This window comes from Catharus ustulatus, chromosome 23, assembly GCF_009819885.2.
Source record: "Catharus ustulatus isolate bCatUst1 chromosome 23, bCatUst1.pri.v2, whole genome shotgun sequence".
Classification (NCBI taxonomy): domain Eukaryota; kingdom Metazoa; phylum Chordata; class Aves; order Passeriformes; family Turdidae; genus Catharus; species Catharus ustulatus.
Window position 1 is genome coordinate 2,996,189 of NC_046243.1, and position 21,829 is coordinate 3,018,017.

Genomic DNA, 21,829 nt, shown 5'->3' on the forward strand with positions numbered 1-21,829 from the left:
TCAATAATTTACTGACAATTATGGTCCCAAAATTACAGGCTTAGCACATCCACATGCTGTGCATCCATGAGAATCCCATTATCTGGTCAGTGTGTCTTACCTCACTGAAAACACTGAAAACACACAGCCTTGCCTCTGTGTGCTGAGGCTTTTTGGGGTTCAGCAGGCAGTGCTGGGCAGTGTGGCTGTGTCTTGGCTGGATTTCTTTGCACCATCACCATCTCTGCTGCTGTCCAAGGGCCCTGTCTCCTCCTGATTCTGCCACTGCTGTGTTTTGGCAGCGCCAGCTGCTTGGTGTTCCCCCAGCTCACCCCAGGAACATGAGCAGCTCTGCAGAGAAAAGCAAGGGTGGGACTGAATCACATCAGGACACAGTGGTGGGTCTGCAGAGGCAACACCCTCACCTGAGCCCAGCCCAGCCTGGCTGGAGCAGCCCCATCCCTCAGAGGCAGCAGAACCTTCCCACCAGGCTCAGCCCCACAGGTACAGACAGCCTAGAGGATTCTGCCTCACTGTCCTGGGCCTGCAGAAAGGAAGACTCTAAAAACTGCTTTTCCTCCAGTTTGTGCTTGGGATATGCAATTCATTTTGAAAGGTTTGGCCACCCTGCCTCCACCACTCTCCACATGACAAAGAATTGCAAAACGGAACATACAATCAAATGTGAAGGCAGTGGGGATCACTCCTGCTGCTGAAGAAGCCATTTCCACTGAGCACCTCTGCCAGAGAAAGCTCAGTTGGGTTTGCTCCATCACCCTGAGAGCCAGGGCTGTGTGTTGCAGCTGGAACCACGCAGGGAGCCCTGGCAGAAAGGGAGTGATGGGAATGATGCGTGGGTGCTGCACTGCCTCCACACAGAGTGAGGAGAGAGTGAGAGTGAGAGCAAGGGCAAGGCCAGTGCAGCTCTGGGAGCTGCAGTCCAAGTAACTGGATCCAGCCCAGGACAGGACATGTGTGGCAAGGAGGTTTCTACATCCAAGAGGGCAGAATCAGCCATTTTCCTCCTCCCACCCTAAATCTCTTTTTATGCCTTCATGCTGCAGTGCCCCTCCAAGGAGCCTCCTGTTCCTGAGGAGAGTGACCAGCTGTGGCCAACCTGTGGAGCCCCCAGGACCCCCCATTTCTCTCCAGCTGCTGCTGGGCCTGATGAACCCTGAGGACAGATGTCTGGAGAGAGAGAGGCTGAGAAAAGGGAGCTGCTCACCTCCAGAGGAGTGCTTCAGAGGCTCCAGATCACTGTCTCAATACAGAGAAATCCGCAGCAGTAATTGAGGCATTGTGCTTCCTCAGCCTCTAGCACACATGCTCTGACTGCAGTCTTTCCAGCAGAAGCCCTGGCAGTTGAATTCCTCCTTGCTTTAATCCCTGAGATTGCTGAAGGATGCTGCTTTCATCTGATAGCATTTATGGACTGTTATAATGAGCTTTGGCTTGCTGAGATAAATTAAATTGCTCACCCAGAGGTGCAAACTTCATTAATGCCAGCAGTGAGTCAGATCAGTGCTACTCTAGCCCAGAATGTAAACAGGCTGGACACATGAAAGGGGATTTGGCTGGGATTTTTTTTTCTTTCTTTTTTTAACCTTCCTAATTGCTGCTGATTTGTATTCTTTTGCTGCATCTCTACTGCTTTTCTACCTCTTCATCTTCTAGGGGAAAGCATCAAATAACACACTACTCTGGCCTGAATGATTTTTCTCTGATTATTCATAGTTAGCAATACTCTACAGCTTGAACTGGACAATTTCTAGCTCTTTCCCATATTTGACAAGTCCAAAAAGATATTCAAGACTAGACCTGTTGAGACACTAAAGTGTGTCCTTATTTCTGTCCCAGACTGGGAAATAAGACATTGCACACTGAGACAAATGTCAAAGAGAAGATGAGTAAAAAGTGAACAATCATCATAAAAATCCAGGAAATTGTCCCTGCAGGGTATGATGTGCAGGAGCTCTGTCCATGACCCCAGGGTGACACCAGTGCCCCTCTCACCAGGTGTATCTGTGCTTCTTGCACATGTGACAGACTACAGGACATTGCTCACCCAGGAATTCACTTGCTCACCACATGTGAGGTTCAGCCCAGAGCCTGTGGTTGGCTGTCCAGGACCAAACTTTGGGGCTCTGCATTCCAGAGCAAGATGTCACAGGCTCCAGGTTTCAGGCTCCTTCAGTGAAAGTTGGTTTCTCACTGTATATTTTCCCAGTGCAGGATGTCTTCCTGTTTCTTTGTATGGGAAATGGCATAAATATAACACAATGAAGTTAATTCATAATAACAATTAAGACCCCGAGAGGGTGGATCAGCAAGGGAGGATCCAGCCACTGGGGAAGCACTTCCAGGAGCAAATGTGTGAGAGCCATCTGTCGCCTCTCCACACGCAGTGACAGTCACAGCATGTCTCTGTAGCTACTCAGAAAATTCACACCATGATGAAGGGTTGTTGAATACACTCTGCAAGTGCTGCCTGCCAAGGGGTGCTCTGCACTGAAGGGGATGTGAGGCTCAGCAGTGATGGTGCCCAGCAGCTCTGAGCAAGAGGGGCAGCTTGCTGCCTCTCCCTGTCCTGAAGGAAAATGCAGCTGTTGGATTTGCACAGGTCTGAGCACTCCCTGCAGAGAGCGTCGTGCCTCCACTGAAGCAGGGTTTCTACAGTCTGATGGCTGGGAGCAAAAACCTAATTCCTACTGAGAAACGTGGTGATAAGCTGTCAGAAAGGGCACTGGCCAGGGGAAAACCTTGCTGCAGGTGACACTGATGAATACCCTGCACTTCTTTACCTGCAGTCACAAGACAATGAACTTTTCTTTCCATTCTTCTGCATAAAAATGAAGTGACGTGTGCACATATAAGGAGGCAAAAATTCACTACAGGCCTTATAAAACCTGTCACAGTGCTGCACAAGCTCCTTTCCCCAGGGAGGGTTGGAGGAAACAAGCATGAGACAGTCACTCATCATTTTACTTAAGACAAAGCTGGGAGGCCCAGGAATGCTGCAGCAAAACCCACAGCAAAGCTGCAGAACAAAGAACTGACTGAACCAGCTCCTGGCCTACAAAATGCAGGGATCAGATCACTTGAGGACAGGAGTTGCAGGGATTCCATGACTACCTCACCTCCTGGGACCACCTCATTCCTTCAGCTTTCAGGTCTTCTCTGGTATGTGATGATGAGGTGGGACCTGAATTCCCATTGAGGCAGCTGAATGTGCTGCAGACACACCTTCAGACCTGCTTGCACTTGGCTCTTATCCTAGGGGTGCATCCTGAGACCTGGTTCCTGTGTGGCTTGTCACTACATGGAGGCATCTGGCTCACCAAAGTGCTGACTGAGGCTGGTGTGTCCCCGGGGGCTCGGCTGGCAGGGTGTCAGAAAGCCAAGAAGCACCTGAAATCACTGGGTACCTGCATGGCAACCCCCCATGCCTTGCACCCTGTCTTTGCTCTTTACTCGTCCTAACACCATGCACAGCACCAATATTTATATACAAAAAATGACTGTGATTTCAGCAAAAGCAATCTGCCCCCTCAGTCCATTAATAATCTTGTTTTGCTGCCAAAACATTTTCATTTCCACTTCTCCAGGCCTTCTTTGTCTTCCTTGTGTCTATTTTTACTGCATTTTGTGACAGGCAGCCTGTCAGTTTGCAATTCATTCAGGTGAATCTTTCTGCAGTGTGGCCAGCAAAATATTAGCAGCAGAGAAGGCTGATAATTAAAATCACAGCCTGTAATTTATAGATGTGCTGTCTGGGCTCGAGGAGGAATGGAGAGCAGAAATCGCTGCCCTCTGCAGAGAGCTCTGAGGAGAGCCTGGGGTCACGCAGCTGCTGCAGAGCCTGGTCCCCTGCCCCTGCTGATGTCACTCGGCCGCGGACACCGGGGATGCGGGATTCTCTGAACGCCGGGCTGTCCCCGTGCCTGCCAATTCCTCCGGGAACAGCTCCCGAAAAGGGCATCTCCGGGGCAGGGAACGGCGCTGGGGCCGGTCCCGGGCAGGCACCACAGCTCAGCCAGCACCGCGGATCCTCCATCCCCTCCTCCCTCCGCGTCCCGGGGCTGGCGAGGAGCGGCAGCAGCGCCGAGGGGACGGCCCGAGGGGCGGCGGGGCCGGCGGGGGGCGGCTCCCGGGCCCTGCCCAGCGCCGGCTCCGCTCCGCGCCTGGTTGGTGCCGTCGGGGCCGGGGGCGCGGCCAGCCCGGGCCCGGCCCGGTAAAGCGGCGGCGCGGGCGCGGCGGCCCCGCACCATGGAGGGGCACCTGGCGCGCTGCAAGATCGTGGTGGTGGGGGACACGCAGTGCGGCAAGACCGCGCTGCTGCACGTCTTCGCCAAGGACTGCTACCCCGAGGTGCGGAGGGCGCGGGGGGCGGGCGGGCGCTGCGCCTCGCATCTCCTCACCTCACCTCACCTCTGCTCTCCGTCCCCCAGAGCTACGTGCCCACCGTCTTCGAGAACTACACGGCCAGCTTCGAGATCGACAAGCAGCGCACGGAGCTCAACATGTGGGACACCTCAGGTGGGCCGGGGGCTGCGCGGGGGGCGGCGGGGCCGGCTCGTCCCTCCGGCCGAGGGGCTCCCGGTTCCCGTTCCCGGGGCTGGGAAAGCGGCTCCGAGCCCTGCGAGCCTCCCGGGGGCCGCGGGCAGCGCCGGTGCCGCCGGGCGGGCGCTCCCCTGTCCCGCATCCCGGTGCTCAGCGATGTGTGCGGAGCAGCGAGCGAGGAGAGCGCTGCTGGAGGAGAGAGCCCTCACCTCGGGAGGGATGCCCTGACCTGTTACTGAGCTGCCACAGAGCCTCTGGGTTTCGCTGGCGCCTTTTCGGCTCGGTTTGGTTTTGCCTCTTTGTGCCCTCAGTTGTGGCTCTGTGCAAAGTGCTGAGCACGGCTGTCCCAGCCCACCAAGACCCGTCCCAAACTTTGTGCCTGCTCGTGCCTCAGTGGAGGCATCATTGCAAGTGGAGTGGGTGATGCAGAGCTAACAGAAATATTGGCTTCCCCCAAAGTTCACATGCACTTTCTAATTTACCTCTGGATCCTTTTGTGCGGGCAGTGCAGGTGAGTGCTGGGCTCTGCTGATGAATATACATCATGTGCTCGCTGATCGCTCTTTCCCCATACTCTCATAATTTCTGGAATCCTGATGACAAATGAAGTCCTCTCAGTGTCCAAGAGCAGTGGTAATTAAAACATAACCTAGGAATTCCTTTCCCTGTTGTTCATTTAGATTCCTTGCTGTAGCTTTGCATTCATTAAATGTCAGCTACAGGATCAGCATAGCTCTACCTAGAGTAGAGCTCTACTGAGTCTTGGACTAGCTCAAACATGTAAAATATGCTTGGGTCTTCTTCTGGAGCTTCCTGACCCAGAAGACCTTGCTTTGCTAATTTTTATTCCCTGAGAAAAAAAGGGAATTATATTTAGCTTTGCTCACAAGCAGTGTGCTGATGTGAGCCATGAGGACCCTGGCTCTGGGGGCAGCTGCTGGGGCTGTGGATGAAGTGCTGGCTCTCAGATTCGACCAGGAGCTGTGCCCGAAGCACAGAGTGGTGGTTAACACATGGAAGCTCTTGCAGGGTGGTTGGTGATGGTGTTTGGAGACACAGATGTGTCATCCTGGCTGATCTGGGGCTGCAGAGGGCTCCTTGGAGCTGCCCAGGGTGCACCAGGACTCAGGGATGATCGACCTCAAATGTCACTGGGGTGCACAACTGGGGGAGTTCCAAACCTTGGCCTTCTGCAGCCTTGGAAGGGACTGGGGTGGGTTATCTTTGCTAGGCACTGAATGGCTTTGCTCTTGAGTATCTGTATTTGATGTAAAAAATTTCATCTTTGGAGGCTGTGGAAGCATGTTTGAAGTATTGTTTGCTTTTTAGGAGTTCTCCAGAATTATTTGCTTTGGTCTTACAAATATTTAAAGAAAGGGACATGATAAAAAGTCCTTAAAGTGAGAGTCTGACACCTGCATCTGATGCTGTCACATGTTCATTTTTCCCTTTGTGACAGAAGATGTTTTTCCAATATTTGTCCCTGCAGCCAAAAGGAAATGGGATTTAATTCTTTCTCTTTTCTCCTGTCAAAAATGTCAGACCTTTTTAACAACTTTGCTGTAGAGTTCATCAGGTAGTTTTCCAGATAAATTCCCTTTGATTTGAAATATACAGGAGGCAGTTCTTAATAAACAATCCTGCAAAGCACTATAGAGGGGTTTTTCCTAGTAATCAAACTGAAATTTTTTAGCTGTAGAGTGCAAATCGTTGTCAAGTTTCCATTAGTCTTCAGAGGCCCTTATAAATGGGAGCTTTGGCAAAAGAAGTTTTGCACAATAGTGAGTTGAACCAGCTGGGCTGAAGGGATCAGGAGTAGCTCATTGCCCTCCCCATGGAGAATGACAGGCATCAGTGGGCACTTCCCCTTCTCTCCTGGACTACCTACTCTTTATTTTAAACTGCTTTTCCTATGGGGTTTAATGTTCATGTTAAATTCCATCCCAGCAGAAATGAAAAAGGAGGTGTTGAGGAAGGGTGAAGGAGGGGAATACTTTGTATTTTAAATGTTTTCCATTTCTCAGATAAGTGACTGGAACTGAAATTCCCTGAGAAATCAGCAGAGACCTAGAGAGAGGAGGTGGATATTGTTTTTTATTTTTTTATTGATTTCCCTCACCCCATCCTTAGTTGAGGAAGCAGTTGGAGACTCTGGAAGCTGCACAGAGTGAACTGAGATGTGTGAAAGTGCAGTCTGGCCTGGAAAACTCCCTTTATGATGACTGAGTGTGGCTGAAGTCTACCTGGCCTCTCAATGGGATCTTTGGGATCGTTGGTAAGCCCTGTACAGCCCAGGGTGTTGCCTGCTCCCTGTGTCCTGTCATCCTGGCTGGCAGTGGTGTGTTGGAAAGTGCAGCCTTTTGAGCTGAAGTGACCCTCCTAAGTGGCAAACACAGGCTGTGACATTGGCAGCTGGCACCAGGAGCTCTCATTGGAGGAGTAGTGACACAGAGTGGACAGAAGTGATGGAGAACTGAATGGCTCCCACATTGTATTGGCACCTCTGATTTTCTTTAAATGTCTTTTAACTCTGTCCATTGAGGTTTTCTGGGGCTGGAGGGTGAATCTGGAGAGTTTCCAGCACTGAGAATGTGTCATGAGGGAGAAACCTGTGGTGCTCTGACAGGGCAAATTCTGGGACTCTGCACTGTCTCAAATGTGCCTTGTCCAGCATCTGCAGGTGCTGGTTGCATTTCATGTTTTGTTTCCATTTGTGTCCTAGCTCTGGACAGACCATGGGAGTAAAATTACTTCAGGTGCCATTTCACAGCATGTCAGGAATGTCCTGTGCCTCCTGTCCCCTGGGAAGCCTGTGCTACATACTGTTAGCTAAAGCCTCCATTAAAGAGCAGTTTGAGATCCTGAGGGAAGGGGTGCAGAGCCTGCAGACTGGATGGGTTGCAGCTCCAGGGAGTGCCCATGCCCTGGCACCTCTGCTCAGGAGCCTGACAGAGGACACGGTGCTTTGCTGCTCTTCTTGTTCCTGTTCTGGCAAATTCTTTTGGCTGAACACGCTCAGCACAGAAACAACTCCTCTGCACAGGGCTGGTATCTTGTGGTGGGGGAAACTCCTGTTCAGTCGGATGTCTGGTGGCTTGGGAGTGCTGTTCCCAAAGGGCTGGGTGCCTCCCAGACCCGGGGTGCCCCGGACCCAGCAGGAAGAGCTTTGTTCCTTGCGGCAGGTGGAGGAGGGTGGATGGCTGCTGATCATTAGCGATGCTCCGCAAGGAGTGGGCGAGTTTCGCTCCAGTGCATCAGGTCTGGGAGGGAGGGAGGGGAGCATTGTTACCCCCAGGCGAGCATGGGCAGGGACATTCTCCTCAGCAATGCAATCCTTCTTCCCCGTGGGATCAGGGAGTGTCCTGCCCAGCTCTGGGAGCCATTGAGGTGCTCAGCAGGGAGAGCCTTCAGTGACCAGGGCTGACCTGCTGCCCAGGCACTGTGCTTGGAGTGCTTCCCACCATGACCTGGCGTGCCCAGTGAACCTGCTGCCCACACTGGACTGGCACAATGCCCTGCCTGTTCTGCAGAGCTTCCCTGGCACTGGGTGCAAGCAAGGGGAGAGAGGAGCTCAAGCCATGCTGCTGCCAAGTGCCTTGGCAAGGCCTGGATGTGGTAGCACTGATGCTGGCAGGTCTGAGGCTTTACCCTGTATCTAGGTAGACTTTTTGTTCTGTTTTCAATAATAATGGTGAGGAACCTACACTGTGCCTTGCAGCCTGGACTGAGTCCTTTGCTTTTAGTTCACGCCCCTATGCTGGGAGGCTCTGCCTGCTGTGTCTGTGGCCTCAAAGTGCAGGCAGGCAGAGCAGTGAGTGATCCAAGGCCTTTGAGCTATTTTGTGCATCTTTTGCTGATGCAGATTCAGCTGCAGAGTAGAGCTGCCTGGTTCTGGTAGGGACATCTTTGCCAGTGCTCATTGGGAGACCAAGGCTGGCATTGTGCCTTGCACAAGGTCACTGCTGCCTTGGAAAGCTGCTGGAGGGCACTTTCCTTTGTGGACCATCAGGATGCAGTGTGGTGGAGAGTTGCAGTGTCTGCTGCAGCCTGCAGTGTTGCAAAGGTCGGTGCTCACAGGTTCAGCAGTGCCCTGCTCAGCTCACAGCAGAGGAGCTGTGTGGCTGCCAGCCCTCCACAGCCACTGTCTCTTCAGCAGATGTGCTTTCAAGACAAGAATAACACTGTGAATTGCAAATCCCCCTCCGCCTTCCTCTTTGCCTGTACTCAGCAAACAGTCTGCCTTGGAATGGCCTGTGTGGGAACCCACAGGCTGTGATAACAGATCCTTTTTTAAGGGAACTACTGAGGAATGTTGATGAGATTAGAGAGCTGAAAGGGACTGAGTTTAGCAATGGCATCTCCATGGATGCTGTGGCTGTCTGTGCCTGGATTCCCAGTGTGCAGCTCCAGGATTGCCATGGCTGCCTCTTGCAAAGTGTAAGAACAAGTTATGTCTCAGAAAGAGTTCAATTCTACTTGCACTCTGAGACAGAGAAAAAAATGTGGAGCTGCCCTTTCCATACCAAAAGAGCTCCTCCCATTCTTCCTGTTCAGACTGAGAGCCTAAAACCAGCATGCTTGTGTTGTGCCTCAGCACAAATACGTAGTTAATCCTAAAAATACGTGCAGCTGGGTCACATTCTCACGCAGGTCAGTAACCAGTCAGACAGAACTTTAAAGAGTTCTTAAAGCAGCAGAAATGCTGATACTGAAGTGGGTGGAGGAGGGACCAAGAGGAGACATGACAGGACATGACAGGGCAGGGCAGTGCCCAGGAGGATCATCTCTCTGGGCTGTGCACAGTGTGGGGGGCATGCTGCAGTGCTGTGTGGCTCAGGGATGGAGGTTGGTTCTGCTGCAGAAGGGCAGCATGCCCTGTGGCATCATCCATGCTTTGTCCCCTGCAGATCTGAGAGGCTTGGCCTCTGTGGGGCCATGGGATGTCCTGGGAGTTATGGGGGTGCTGAGGAGCATTGCCTTTAGTGACAGCTAGCTGAGCCTGCTGGCTGCTGTGACCTCATGGACAAGGAAGGATGTTCTGTGGGGTGAGTTTGTTCTCAGCTCAGGTGCAGGCCCCTTTCCCACAGCCTGGAGGTGATCTGCTCTCTCCTAGGCTCTGCTCTCCCTGCTCCACTTGCCCCAGATTCTAAAGATAAAATCTCCACTCCATTAAACTTTGCAAATGTACAGGCCCAGCCTTCCCTGTGGGAAGAAACCTTATCTGGCAGCCAAATGGTTAGGGAGGGATCTAATACTTGTGAACAGTAAACCTGAAATGTGCAGCATTGCACCAAGATAAGTGTGTTCACTCAGCCCTGCTCCCTGAGGGCAGAGTGTGAGCTGGCTGTGCTGAGGGAAGCTCTTGCCACTCTTGGTCCTTGTTGTAGCCTGTAGAAAGGGTGACAGGCAGGTTGTGGCAATGCCAGCTGCCCTTGTGACATGGCACGAGTGCCAGGAAGGGACTTGTGACCCCCATTTGTCTCCCTGGTCAGCTGCTGCAGGCATGGCTGTGAAAAGGCTGGGAGGGCTCCTGGGCTGCACCTGCAGACCCAGTCCTGCCGTGCCAGATGCTCTGATGCTCCCCCAGGAGCCAGCAGGGACTGGTACAAGGAGCTTTCAGGGACTCCTCACTGTTGCTGGAGGGAGGTTTGAATTGAGCAAGCTTCTCTGGACCACTGGTAGCTGTAGATGTGAGCAGGACACAGGGCTGGGATGAGGCAGAAGCGCTCTGTGCCTGCCTGAGCTGGGGATTCCTCCACTGGTAAATCCAGCAGAACAGCCTCCTCCTGAGGGGCAGGCTTCCAGTAATAAGATCTGGAGAGGGGCCCAGAAATGCCACCTCAGCCTATGCAAATACTATTCCCTTCATCCTGAAGGTATGCCAGCTGGGCTCTTTAGTAATTCACTAATTTTGTACGTGCATTGAAGAATTAGGAGCAGAGGTTAATTGTCCAAACTGATGAGCAGTTTTTTCAGTTGTGCACTTCCCAGAAGAGTGTTTATTCTATGTCACAGAACAGTTTCCTCCTTTCCTATACTTCAGAGATTTGCAGTGATGCTGCACAAGCAAGACAAATGTCAAAGTTCAGCCAGGACAGAAGGTTGTGGAAGTCCTGGGGCTGTTGGCTTGGTCCTGGTTTGGCAGCTTTGTCCTCTCCCCCAGAGCTTGGCTGGACCATGGTGGGATCTGTCTGGCAGAGTGGACATCCTCTGTCATCTCTAAAGGCTGGTGCCCATCTGACACCTCTGTGTGGGGAGGTGACCCAAAACTCTTCAGTTTGTCAGTGTAGCTCTCCAGAAAGCTGGGATGAATTTGTTTCATTCCACCAAGGCTGTTCTTGGCAGTCCCTGCAGAAAGCAGCACGTGCCTCAGCATTGCTGGCTCTTTGGGGAGAGTTTACAGTGAGCCCCCCAAGACAAGTGTGCTGCTGAGAAATTGAGGTCTTGGCAGTGCTCATCTCTGTTTTAAGCCAGAGCAGGGCTGCAGGAGCTCCTTATAGAGCAGATTATGGCTCTGCAAGCACATGGCTTTCCTGGTTTGTAATGCCCTATTGTTGGATGAAGGGTGCCTGTGTGAGGAGGCTCATTATCTCTAGAACAGCTAATAAGGAGCAAATGAAGATTAGCACAATGTTGGTATAGATGAAGCAGCATATTTCTGTCCCCTGCCCAAGAGTGGCATCTCTGAGCTGTGGTGCCAGGCATTCCAGGATCTACCAGCCAAGGGGAAACAGGAGCTACTCATGCTTGTATCCAGCCCTGAGTTTCAGACAACTGTGTGAATTTTATTTTTAAGCTGGTTGTAGGCTTGCTCCAGTTTTCTCTTTAATCATGAACAGATGCACTTAGGTCCTGTTTCTTGCAGATCTGGATGCCAAGTGGGAGAATGACTCATGCAGTAAAGGAAGGCTGAATCTGCAGACACACCAGCCTTGGGCTCCTGTGTGTGTTTGCAATTGCCAGACTGTGGGTCTCTGGAGTGTCTTGCTGGTGTATCTGTAAGGTGTCAAGTGCTCATAATCCACAAAACTGAAGAGCTAGAGTTGAAGGCACTGGCTTTTTTGGGTTGTTTAGGTGGGATTTTCAAGGGTGTTTTGTTGTTTTGTTTTTGGTTTTTTTTAATTGTCATCAGCAATGAAAAAGTAAGAGGTGCAAAACCTAGAAGACTAATCACCTAAACTGAATTTCCAGATTCAGTAGAGATGTTTCCAGAGCAAACTGGGGCATTACTCTGGCTGGGAGCAATGCAGCTCTCCTGCCCCACAGGGCAGCACTGACTGTGGGTTTGTCAGGCTCCTGAGGTGGGCAGAAGCTGCAGCTTCTGGCTGTGGGCTGGGCTGCTGCTGAGGTGCCAGGGGTGACTCCTGCTCTTTGGAGATGGAGCAGAAAGTTAATGAATGTGAAGCAAATTCTGATCTCATTAAAAAGATAAGGTTCTTTACCTCATGCTTGCCTTCCCTCAGCTCCTCCTGCCAGCACAGGAGTCTCTCCTCCTGTGGTCCCAGGTGATGAGAGCATGATTCCTGGCATGATTCCTGGCACTGGGATGAGTCGGTGGGGGTTTTATGGGGTAGTGGGGGGCTGCAGCAGCGCTGTCGGCTCTCTGAGGGGCTGGCTGGCTGCTGAGGAGCAGCAGGTTGCTATGATACAGTTTGCTGTGGCAATGTCTGTGCTGAATGAGCCAAAACTACCCCTACAAAAGGAGCATTCCTTGGCTGGGAGGGGGTAGATTTATCTGAAGTGTTTATGTAAAACTGAGAAGCTGCAGGGAGAGGATGTGCGTGGGAACGTTTCCTCCAGCACCAGGGCCCCCATCTGCAGTCAGACACCCCTGTGAGCCTGGGGGACAGGGCAGGGCTCAGAGAAAGGACCAGGCTAATTCAGGCGTGTGGATCGTGGGTCTCCCCTCCCCTCCTGTCCTGTCATGCCAAACACGAGACTGAAAAGCCCATTCAGAGGGGAGCTCAGCACTGCAGTGCTTGGTGCTGCCTGTGAAAGCAGGGCTGGCTCACCTGGCTGTGCCATGGCAGTGGTGTGACTCTGCCAGCTGTGAACAGCAGTGTGAGCCTGAGGCGAGGTCAGGAACCTCTGTCAGGGACACTGGGCTGCCCTGGCTCACCGTGCCTGCCTGTCTGGCATCCCTGAGCTGTCCAGGATGCCACAGGGACTGGCTCATTTCCATTAGGGAGCATGACTTTCCCTCTAGGAAGAGCTGGGCTCTGCAGAGATCAGGATCTGTTTCTTCTGTGCTGATCCCAGCTGCTTCCCTTCCCAGTGACTTTGCAGGGACAGAGACTCATCCCTCCCCACGGGAGCAGGGGGTGCAGGAGCCTTTGCTCCTGTGGGCTGGCTGTAAGAGCTGGAGACACCTGTAGCCAGTTTTGCTGGGAATCCAATTGCACATCAAATCTAGGACACCTTGCCCTGGCTGTGTGGGAGTGGCAAGGGCTGGGCTTGCTGGAGTCCTGGAGCTCTGCAGTTTTTGGTACCATGGTCTGGGCTGGATGGCCAGTCTCTGGCACTGGGCAGGGTTTGAGAAGGCTGCACATAGCCCTCAGCCTGCCCCGTGAAGGGAGAGGCAGGAACATCAGGCTCTGCTCCCCAGGTTTAGTCCTGCAGAAGAGCCTGGGGGGTGTGTGGAGTGCCTGGTGTGCAGAGCTGTGCTGGGGGACTGTGCCCCACTCTGGGCTGCACCTCAGCTGGGTGTGCACACAGCACCCAGGACTGGAGCTCCTGCAGAGAATCAGCCCGTTCTCCTCCCCTGCTTAGCCCAGGCAGATTTCCATCCTTCTGGAAACATAAGCCACCATCATCCATAATTCATCAGGTGCTGAACTTCATCAAGGAGCCACCTGACACCTGAGCTGCACCCTTCTCCTGGGGTGGGAAAGTGCTGGGAGCTGCAGCAGGAAGCAAGTCTGGCTTCCTCAGCCTAGGGTGGGCAATCCTGCGTTTGGAGGAGGCAGATTCAACAAGGATTCTGGTGTCTGTTTCCTCTTTCCATAAATAAACCTCTGCTTCTCATCCCTCCAGGAAGTTTAAGTCATTTTTCTTTACAGTATAAAACCAAAACAGTGTTTTTAAGTAGCAGTGAGCTGATTGCTCCATGACTGTTTGCTGAGGTGTCTGCACTCACTAACAGAGTGCAGTGCAAATAAAACCGCTATGGCACAGTGACTTCACTGCCTGAAATTTGCATTGGAGGTGTGTGTGTGTAGTAGAAACTGTGCAGGATTCATGCTGGGCTCTTTGCCTGCTCACAGAATTCCTGTGGAATGCAGAATCATCCCCTTCCATTTATAGTTTGTTCACCAAATGCTGTCACTTCTTTATATATCAAAAAGAATCTGACTTTTTCCAGCACAAATCCAGAAAGATGGCAGTTCATTTTTACCTGTCACCAATTCTCTCAAGCCCTCCTGTATAAAGATAGCAAGGAAGGATAAAAGCCAGCAGCAGCACTCTCTGCCTTCTCTCAGCCACACCTTTCCACTGTCAGTGGTGCAGCACTGGCATGACAAGTGCTGGAGCCCAGGTGAGTGCTGAGCCAGGCTGGGCTGTGCTGGGCTCTCCTGCCTGAGCAGCATCCCCAGCACAGCTCCACCAGCGCTTGCCTGGTGCTCACCAGGGAGGGAGAGGCATGCAAAACTTGCCTCTTCACTCTGGCAAGGGGTAAATATGAGAAAACAAGGACAAAACCTCTGACTTCCATGCCTAAACTAAAATCCTCTCTCTGCTGAACCTTATGGTGTGTGGCTGATCAAAAGCTTGGGTTAATGTCCTTTGTCTTCAGCAGGGCGGTCTGCAGGCCATGGCAGTGTCTCCAGTTGTTACTGGAGCTGCAGCCCCTGCCTGGGGAGGGCTGTGGTGTCAGCTGTGGGGAATAAATTCCTTCATTTCATCAGCCTGTCCTGCAGGCAGGGCTGGGCCCTGCTCACCTCCCTGCTCTCCCCAGGCTCGGCCTACTACGACAACGTGCGGCCCTTGGCCTACCCCGACTCGGACGCGGTGCTCATCTGCTTTGACATCAGCCGGCCCGAGACCCTGGACAGTGTGCTCAAGAAGGTGAGTGTCCAGCCCTGGCCAGTGCCAGGGGTGCTCTGTGGGCCACCACAGGCTCCCTGTGCCCCAGGGCTCAAAGCTCAGGCCTTGGCTGGAGTCTGTGCTCAGAGGATCAGGTGCTCTGCTTGGTCTGTGCAGAATGCAAGGTATTTCCTTTGGAGAGGAGCCTAGTGAGTGGTACAGCTCATGGCAGCTTGCAGCATGTGTGTGGGGACAGAGAGAAATGTAGGGCATTTGTTCTCTTTTTCATTAAGACCTTGGAAGGTGTTACAGATCTCTGTTAGCAGAACCACCAGTAACTATGGATTGCCTGCACAAGTAGCCCCTGGTGCCTGTTTCCAAGCAAGCAGAGTGCTCAGCTTTTGGCTCTCCCCTCAGTTCAGCATCTGCATGGTAAAAAAAAGACAGCAATCAGTTCTCTATAGCTCATCAACAAAAATAATGAGCTGTGGTGCTGAATTTCAAGCCTGTGAATTAATAAGATGAGATGGCACAATGCCACTGGCCTGGAGAGCAGGCAAGGCCCTAAGCCTGCCCCAGCAGAGCTCTGAGAGTTTTCTACCTGCTCCTCAGTGCCTTTCAGCAAAGCTGATATTCCAGCTGGCAGGTCCCAGAGAGCCTCCCAGGGCTGGGGATCTGCTGTGGAGCACCTCTGGCTGGTCTCCAGTGGCTCACTTGTGGGTAGAGCTCCCATAAAGGCTTTCCTCTGAGATGAAGAGAAGTCCAGCACCTCCAAATGCTGCTCAGAGGAGTGAGGGTAAGTGGCTTCCTGGTGATTGCATCCCTTGCTGCTGGCTGTACCCTGCTTCCTCCCATGCAATTCAGGGAGCTGTGGTTCTGCTGTGCAGAAAGCATCTGGCAGCTGCATCCTGTCCTGGGGAAAACCTTGGCTGGCATCTCATTTGTGACACTCCCTGAGACACCAAAGCATGAAAAGCACCACAGAGCAGTGGCTCCCATGCCTGTTCTCAGAGAGCCCCAGGCTGGAATGGCCACAGCCTGAACATATCACATTGTACTGGCTGGCCTCTTGGCCTCTCCACATTTTGCCAAATGTTGTGCTGAAGCAAGTGCCTCTTACTCAGCTGCTGGGAGGGCTGAGAAGTGGATCTTTGTCTCAGGAGTGTCCTGGTGAGGGGACAAAGACCCTTCACATAAATTGGTCAATGGCTCAGTGTTGGCTTCCAGAGCAGGTCCCGGGTACCAAGCAGGCTGGGTGGAGGGAGGGTGTTTCATGTGGACTCAAAAGAATTCACTGCTCAGCTTGGGAGTCAGCAGAATATTAATGCAAGTGAATCACTCATACCTTAATGAAATACAAACCCCTCAATAATTAGGTGGAGCTGGGAGTTGTGTCTGCATACTCTTCATGTGAGTCCACCCTGCTCAATGCGTGGCTTTCCCTGTACAGCCTCACAAATGTTTTGAGTGCTGTTAGGCAATGTTTTTTTGATATGGTAACTTAAAATAAACCCTAAATCCCAGGGGATTTCTTAAGTGCCTCTGAGAAGATGCCTTGTTTCCTTTGGTACAGGCTCACAGCTTTATGGCAGTGAGGAGAATTCCTAAGACACCATGAAGTTGAAATGGGTTTTAGCTTGTGATATCAGGCAAATAAGGAAAATAACATTTCCTGTTCAAGCCTCAGGCAAAATTTCAGCAAAGGAAATCTTTATTAATGCCTTCCTTCTGATGCCTGGGCTGCTGTGCAGCATGTAGAGTTGAAGGGGCAGAGCCAGCTGAGAGAGTGCAAGCAAGCAGCTCTGCCTTTCATGCAGAGCAAGTTTTCTTGAAGTGGTGCCTTGGTTCTGACAAGGCTTGATAGCACAACAGATTTTGGGTTCCCAGAGGTGTCAGTCATGCAGGAAGAGGTCACAGCTCTTCCATAGACTAGGGAGCCCTGTGTCACTGCAGAAGCTGTGACCTCTGCCAGGTGTGAACAGACCTTGTGGCTCAAATCCTTCATGTAAATTAGGGTGCTTGAATTCCAGCTCCAAAAGAACTGGATCTGTTCATTGAGAGGTTGTGTAGCCTTTGGTGCCCTGGCTGCAGCACCATGATCTGCAGCATGCTGCCCAGGGGTGCCTGAGCCCTGGGGAACCAATGTCCTTGGCAAGCAGATACCTGAAGACACCCAAGACAATCTCTTTATAGAAAATATGATTTTTCATATTTTGCATTGCTTTTGTCTGATACTGGTTTAATGACATTTGGGTGGTTTTTGGCACTCCCTTCCCCAGGAGGTTGTGGACACTGGGCCTGGTGGCTTGGTTTTCTTTCTGCTTCTAATTGCCCAGGGTATATGCTTAACTACCAGCTATAGTAGCAGGAAATTGCTAATTCCTAATGACACTTCAGCTGGGGGTAATCTCTATTTATTATCTGCTTTCTACTTCAGCACCACTAGATAAGTAACTGGGGCATTGACATGCTGATGGAGCTGTGCAGGTCTCCCCCGGGGGAGGTCACAGGTGATGGATTTATTTACTGCTGCAGACACAGCTGACATCAGGCATTCACTTTGGGAGCTCTGAAAGGAGCCATTTATATGAAGGACATGGATGTTTGCCCTGGCCTTCTCTTTCCATTGTACAATTCTTAATTTCCCTGGCTGTAGCTATGCTCTGAATATCATAATGTCTTTAACAGGTGGCTCCCAGTAATAAAAAGTGTGGAAAGAGCTCTCCACTGGCCAAGTTGACCTTTGGGGTCCCAGATCTGAGCACCAGACTGTGTGGTTGTTTTTCCACAGCCAGGACTGGCCTCCTTTTGGCCTTGCATGGGTGGGGCATGGTTTGCCTGCTTGGATGGGGCAGGTTTGCAGGGCATAATCTGGAGCAGGCGAGCATAAAGTTGTCCAAGAGGTACTCTGGCCAATACCATCCTTGACTGTGGCAGTCATTAAAGAGCCCTGATATGCTAATCAGTGTTTGAACAGTTGTGACACCCTGTTTGGAAAAGCCACACATACCAGAGCCTCTCCTTTCCTCTGCAGTGGCAAGGGGAGACACAGGAGTTCTGCCCCAACGCCAAGATTGTGCTGGTGGGCTGCAAGCTGGACATGAGGACAGACCTCAACACCCTCCGGGAGCTCTCCAAGCAGCGCCTCATCCCTGTCACACATGAGCAGGTGAGTTTGGGCAGTGCTCAGGGAGGAGAGGAGTGCTCTGTGACCCACTGCACCCAGTCTGCAGCTGGTTTGATCGTGGCTCAGGGGCTCAGAGCTCCTGATGCTCTCTGCTGAGCAGTTAGTAGCCAAAATGTCATTCTTCAGAGCAGGTGGAAATGCTTGATTTGACAAATTGGACTGACTAAAGGGGAGTGTTGTCCTTCTGCATCTCCTAGTTCACTGCAGCTCTTTCTGCTCCTGGTGACTCTCCTGCTTGGGTTCTATGTTGGGAAAAACTACAGAGGGGAAGAAGCCACAGCTGGGGGTCTGAGGGGCTGCTGCCTGTGGCCTCCAGAGGACCCAGCAATGTCCCCATGCTGGTGACAGACCCAGACTCTGGTGCAGGGCAGCTCTGAGCTGCTGCTGTGCCTGGCTCTGTGTTGTGCAGAGCAGGTGGGGGTGGTCAGCTGCAGGGGTGGCACTGTGTGAGGGATAAAGTGCCACTAACCCAGGGCCTGGCAGCACTGTCTGCTCAGGAGACTGCCCTGTCCTCTGGAGCTCTCCCAGAGCCTTGCACTGTTCACAGGTGCTGAGTGTCCCCATGGTGCCACTCTGCTCCTTGTACACAAGGTGTCCTGACCTTGTTCCCTGTTCCCCCTGTCTCTCTGGCTGCAGGACAGTGTGGGAATGTCTGTGGGGGTGATGGTGACAGGCAGGACAGTCAGGACAAACGGAGAGATCTCTGTAGGCAGGTCTTGAAGTTTGCAGTTTATTGCATAGGGCGTGGGTAAAGAGGGCCCTGCTTGGAGCTGCAGAGCAGGGCAGAAGGAGGGTGTAGGGTGGTAGGAGTTCTAAGTAAGAGGACGAGGTAAGAGACATAAGAGCTAAGAGAAGGAATTAAGAGAGTTAAGAGAAAGAATAAAGAGCTAAGACAGCAAGTTTCCCGTTACAATACAATAAGTAGTGTTCTATGTTGAATATTCTAATTTCCATTAACCAATCTAATACAAAATACAAATTCTCTAACATTTGCATGCAACCTATAGAAATTGCTATATTACCATGTTTTATTGCTTTCTTATCTCAGACCCTTCCTGTTATGCCTGGAGAGGATCTGTGCTGGCTCTTTGGTATTTGTAGCACCTGGCATTATCTAAACAAAGGAAGGAGGCCTTCAAGCATCCACATTGTTGCTCTCAGGCACACAGCTGAAAACTACTATCATTTCCATCTTGTTTATAATTTCCATATTCTCAAAATCCTTTGCTGGACAATCACATTTATAAAGTTTTCCTGATTCATCCTCCCCAACAGGGCAGTGCACTGGCACGGCAGATTGGGGCGGTGGCGTACGCAGAGTGCTCCTCCAAGGTGTCAGAGAACAGTGTGAGGGACGTGTTCCATGTGACCACGCTGGCCTCAGTGAACAGAGTGCACAAGAACTTGAAGCGCAGCAACTCCAAACGGGGACTGAAGCGGGCGTCACAGATGCCTGGCAGGACAGACTTACTGAGCGACACAGAGATCAGGAAAGACCGAGCCAAGAGCTGCTCCATCATGTGAAAAATGGGCTGTAAATAATGTGTGTGTGTTGTCCATTTGTACAGTAACTGGCTGAGACAAGGGCATGGTGCTGGCTGCAGGAGCTAGCCTGCCTTTTCAAAGCCTTTTCCTCAGTCTCTAGGGCTGAGCAAAGGTCCCAGCTGCAAGCAGGGCTGCACGAGTCGCCCTGCACTGTGGAGAATTCTGGGCTGGCTGCTGCTGTGCAGATTGCTTGGGATGAAGGAACCACTTGGCAGAGGAGTATTCGGGTGCTGGAAGGTCTGTGACTGGGTGAAACAAAGTAAAAGGGAGCGATGCTGTGTGTGCCACCCTCCTGTACCCACAGCCCAGGCCCTGCCTGTGTGCAGCTGTACAGCACACACAGGGTGGGGTGGGGGCTGTGTGGGACCTGGGCTGGAGGGAGGAGGGGGATTGTGAGCAGCAGAGTGTGATCAGGAGAAGGTATTCTTCCAACCTTCCTTTAGAAGGGAAATGATGTTTGAGGTGATGCTGCCCTTGGCCAGGTTGGACAGCAAGTGCCATGGAAGGTGCAGGTCTGGAGCAGAGCTGGGAAGGAGGGCACCCTGGGAAGGAACCTTAACCTAATGAGACACCACAGGAGTCCACCTCCTGCAAAGAAAATAGACAAATGCCTCTTTCCACAGTATTTTAGATACTTGAACTGCATTTGAAATGCAGCTGAGTGGATCTGGCTCCAAGGGAAAGGTGTGTCCCAGTAGATGCATCCTGAGAATTGTGGTTCCCTTCAGCAAGCAAATGCCCCTGGAGAGCTTTGTGTGAGCTGCTGACACCTGGGCACCCCCTGGGCTCTCCCTGCTGTCCTGCACACACAGCTCCCAACAATAACTGCAATAACAATCCATATCCTGCTCCCCACACACTTCCAGCTGCAGATTGTGTTGCATGGTGCTGTGTTTGTCTGGTATAGATGAGAAAAATGACTTTATGCATATCTGCACCCTGTCTCTGCTGTGGCAGTGGGAGAGGAGGTGCTCCCTGCCCTTGTGCCTTGCTGTCTGGCCTCCTCCCAGCATCTCCCATTGCTTCTGCTGCTGCCCTCTCTGAATGCCTTTGATGACAGTATTAGCCTGGGTTTGATGTCACATGGACACTTCATGGGAAAATGGAATGTGCTCTGTTGCCAGATCCAACTGTGTCTGTGGGCTACAGGAAAAATAAACATCATTGGAAATTTTGTGGTGCTCAACTGTGTTCATTTCTAAGTCAAACCACCCATCCTCTCAAAATCTCTTACTGCCCAATTTATCTTTGTATCCAAATGTCTCTCTCTAGCTCTTGAAATATGCTTATGCACATCCTTCAGTGAAAAACCCAGAGGATTTATCTGCATGTATTCATTTTGGAGCTGAAACACCTGCTGTGAATAACCTCTCCCTCTGCCTGACTCCTTAAATATTGTGGAGCCTTTGCAGGTTGTCTGTGCCTGAGCTGACAGGAGCTGCCTCTGTCCTCACTACAGCAATAACTTTTTTCAATATTTTGTGTCTGCTCTCACACCCAGGTCTTGGACTTCATCTGCACAATGGAAGGCATTTTGGGGAATTGGAGCTGCTGATTTACCAGGACAAGAGAAGCTCCATCAGTGACTGGACACCTGTGCTGTGTGCAGGGTGCAAGAGCATGAAAACACCCAGCTGCAGTCTGGGAGGAGGAAGAGCTGAGCAAGGCAGTGTGTTGAGAGCAACCCTCAGCATCCTGATGCTTTTCTTGCACTCTGCAGGTTCCCCAGAGCCTTTGCAAACGCTGAACAAAAGCAGATCCCTGCTTGGGTCTGGCACACAAGTGTCACTGCCCACTCCTCACAATCTGCAGTTGTTCTCAGCACCCTCATGTCACAGTCATTGTGACTTCTTTCTTTCCTTGTACATACAGCAAGTGCATTCCCTTTTACTGTGCTCTAGCATCTTTTAGACTTCTGAATTTAATGTGGCAGTCTCTACAAAAGCAGTTTCTGGGTCACTGATCAGTTTAAACTTGCTGTGGCTCCACCTTGTTAGCTCACCCTATAAGCAAATCCTTAGCTCCAGGATCCATCCTGAGGGGCTGTGCAAGGCAGCACTTCCTCCCTGAGAGTTTTTACCACATGCCCTGCTGCAGCACATCAGGCCAAACTTCCCAAGGCTCAGCTCAGGGAGCTGGGAGAGCCTCAGCCCCTCCTGTTCCAGTGCTTGGAGCTGCTCCTGTGCCCTGGAGAGACTCAGCCCCTCCTGTTCCAGTGCATGGAGCTGCTCCTGTGCCCTGGGGAAGGCTCAGGACTGTCAGAGTGGGGCAGGCAGAGCAGATCAGAGCTCATGGAGACCTGCAGCTCAGTAAGGGCTTTATGAACAAGGTTAGTCACACTCAGGGGAATCTCCTGTGCCCACTGCCACAAGATGCTCCCCAGTAAGGGATTTAGGACATGGAACCCTGAATTGCCTCTGTGAAGAGGCAGCTGCATTCTCCATGGCCTTCTCTGCTTTCCATGGCCATCCAGGTGAAGCTGCAGTGCCAGAAGATCAGCTGCTATTTGGGGTTACACAAAAAGGATTGGATCTT

At 51.8% G+C, this 21,829-nt stretch overlaps 1 protein-coding gene across 1 annotated transcript; it reads left to right on the plus strand.

The window, feature by feature from the left end:
* Positions 1-4,193: 4,193 nt before the first annotated feature.
* LOC117006351 (rho-related GTP-binding protein RhoN-like) lies at positions 4,194-20,468 on the plus strand. Its single transcript, XM_033078740.1, has 5 exons — positions 4,194-4,347; positions 4,428-4,515; positions 14,495-14,604; positions 17,597-17,731; positions 19,025-20,468. Exons 1-5 carry the CDS (start codon positions 4,246-4,248, stop codon positions 19,271-19,273), a joined length of 684 nt encoding a protein of 227 aa, XP_032934631.1. The 5' UTR covers positions 4,194-4,245; the 3' UTR covers positions 19,274-20,468.
* Positions 20,469-21,829: the final 1,361 nt, after the last annotated feature.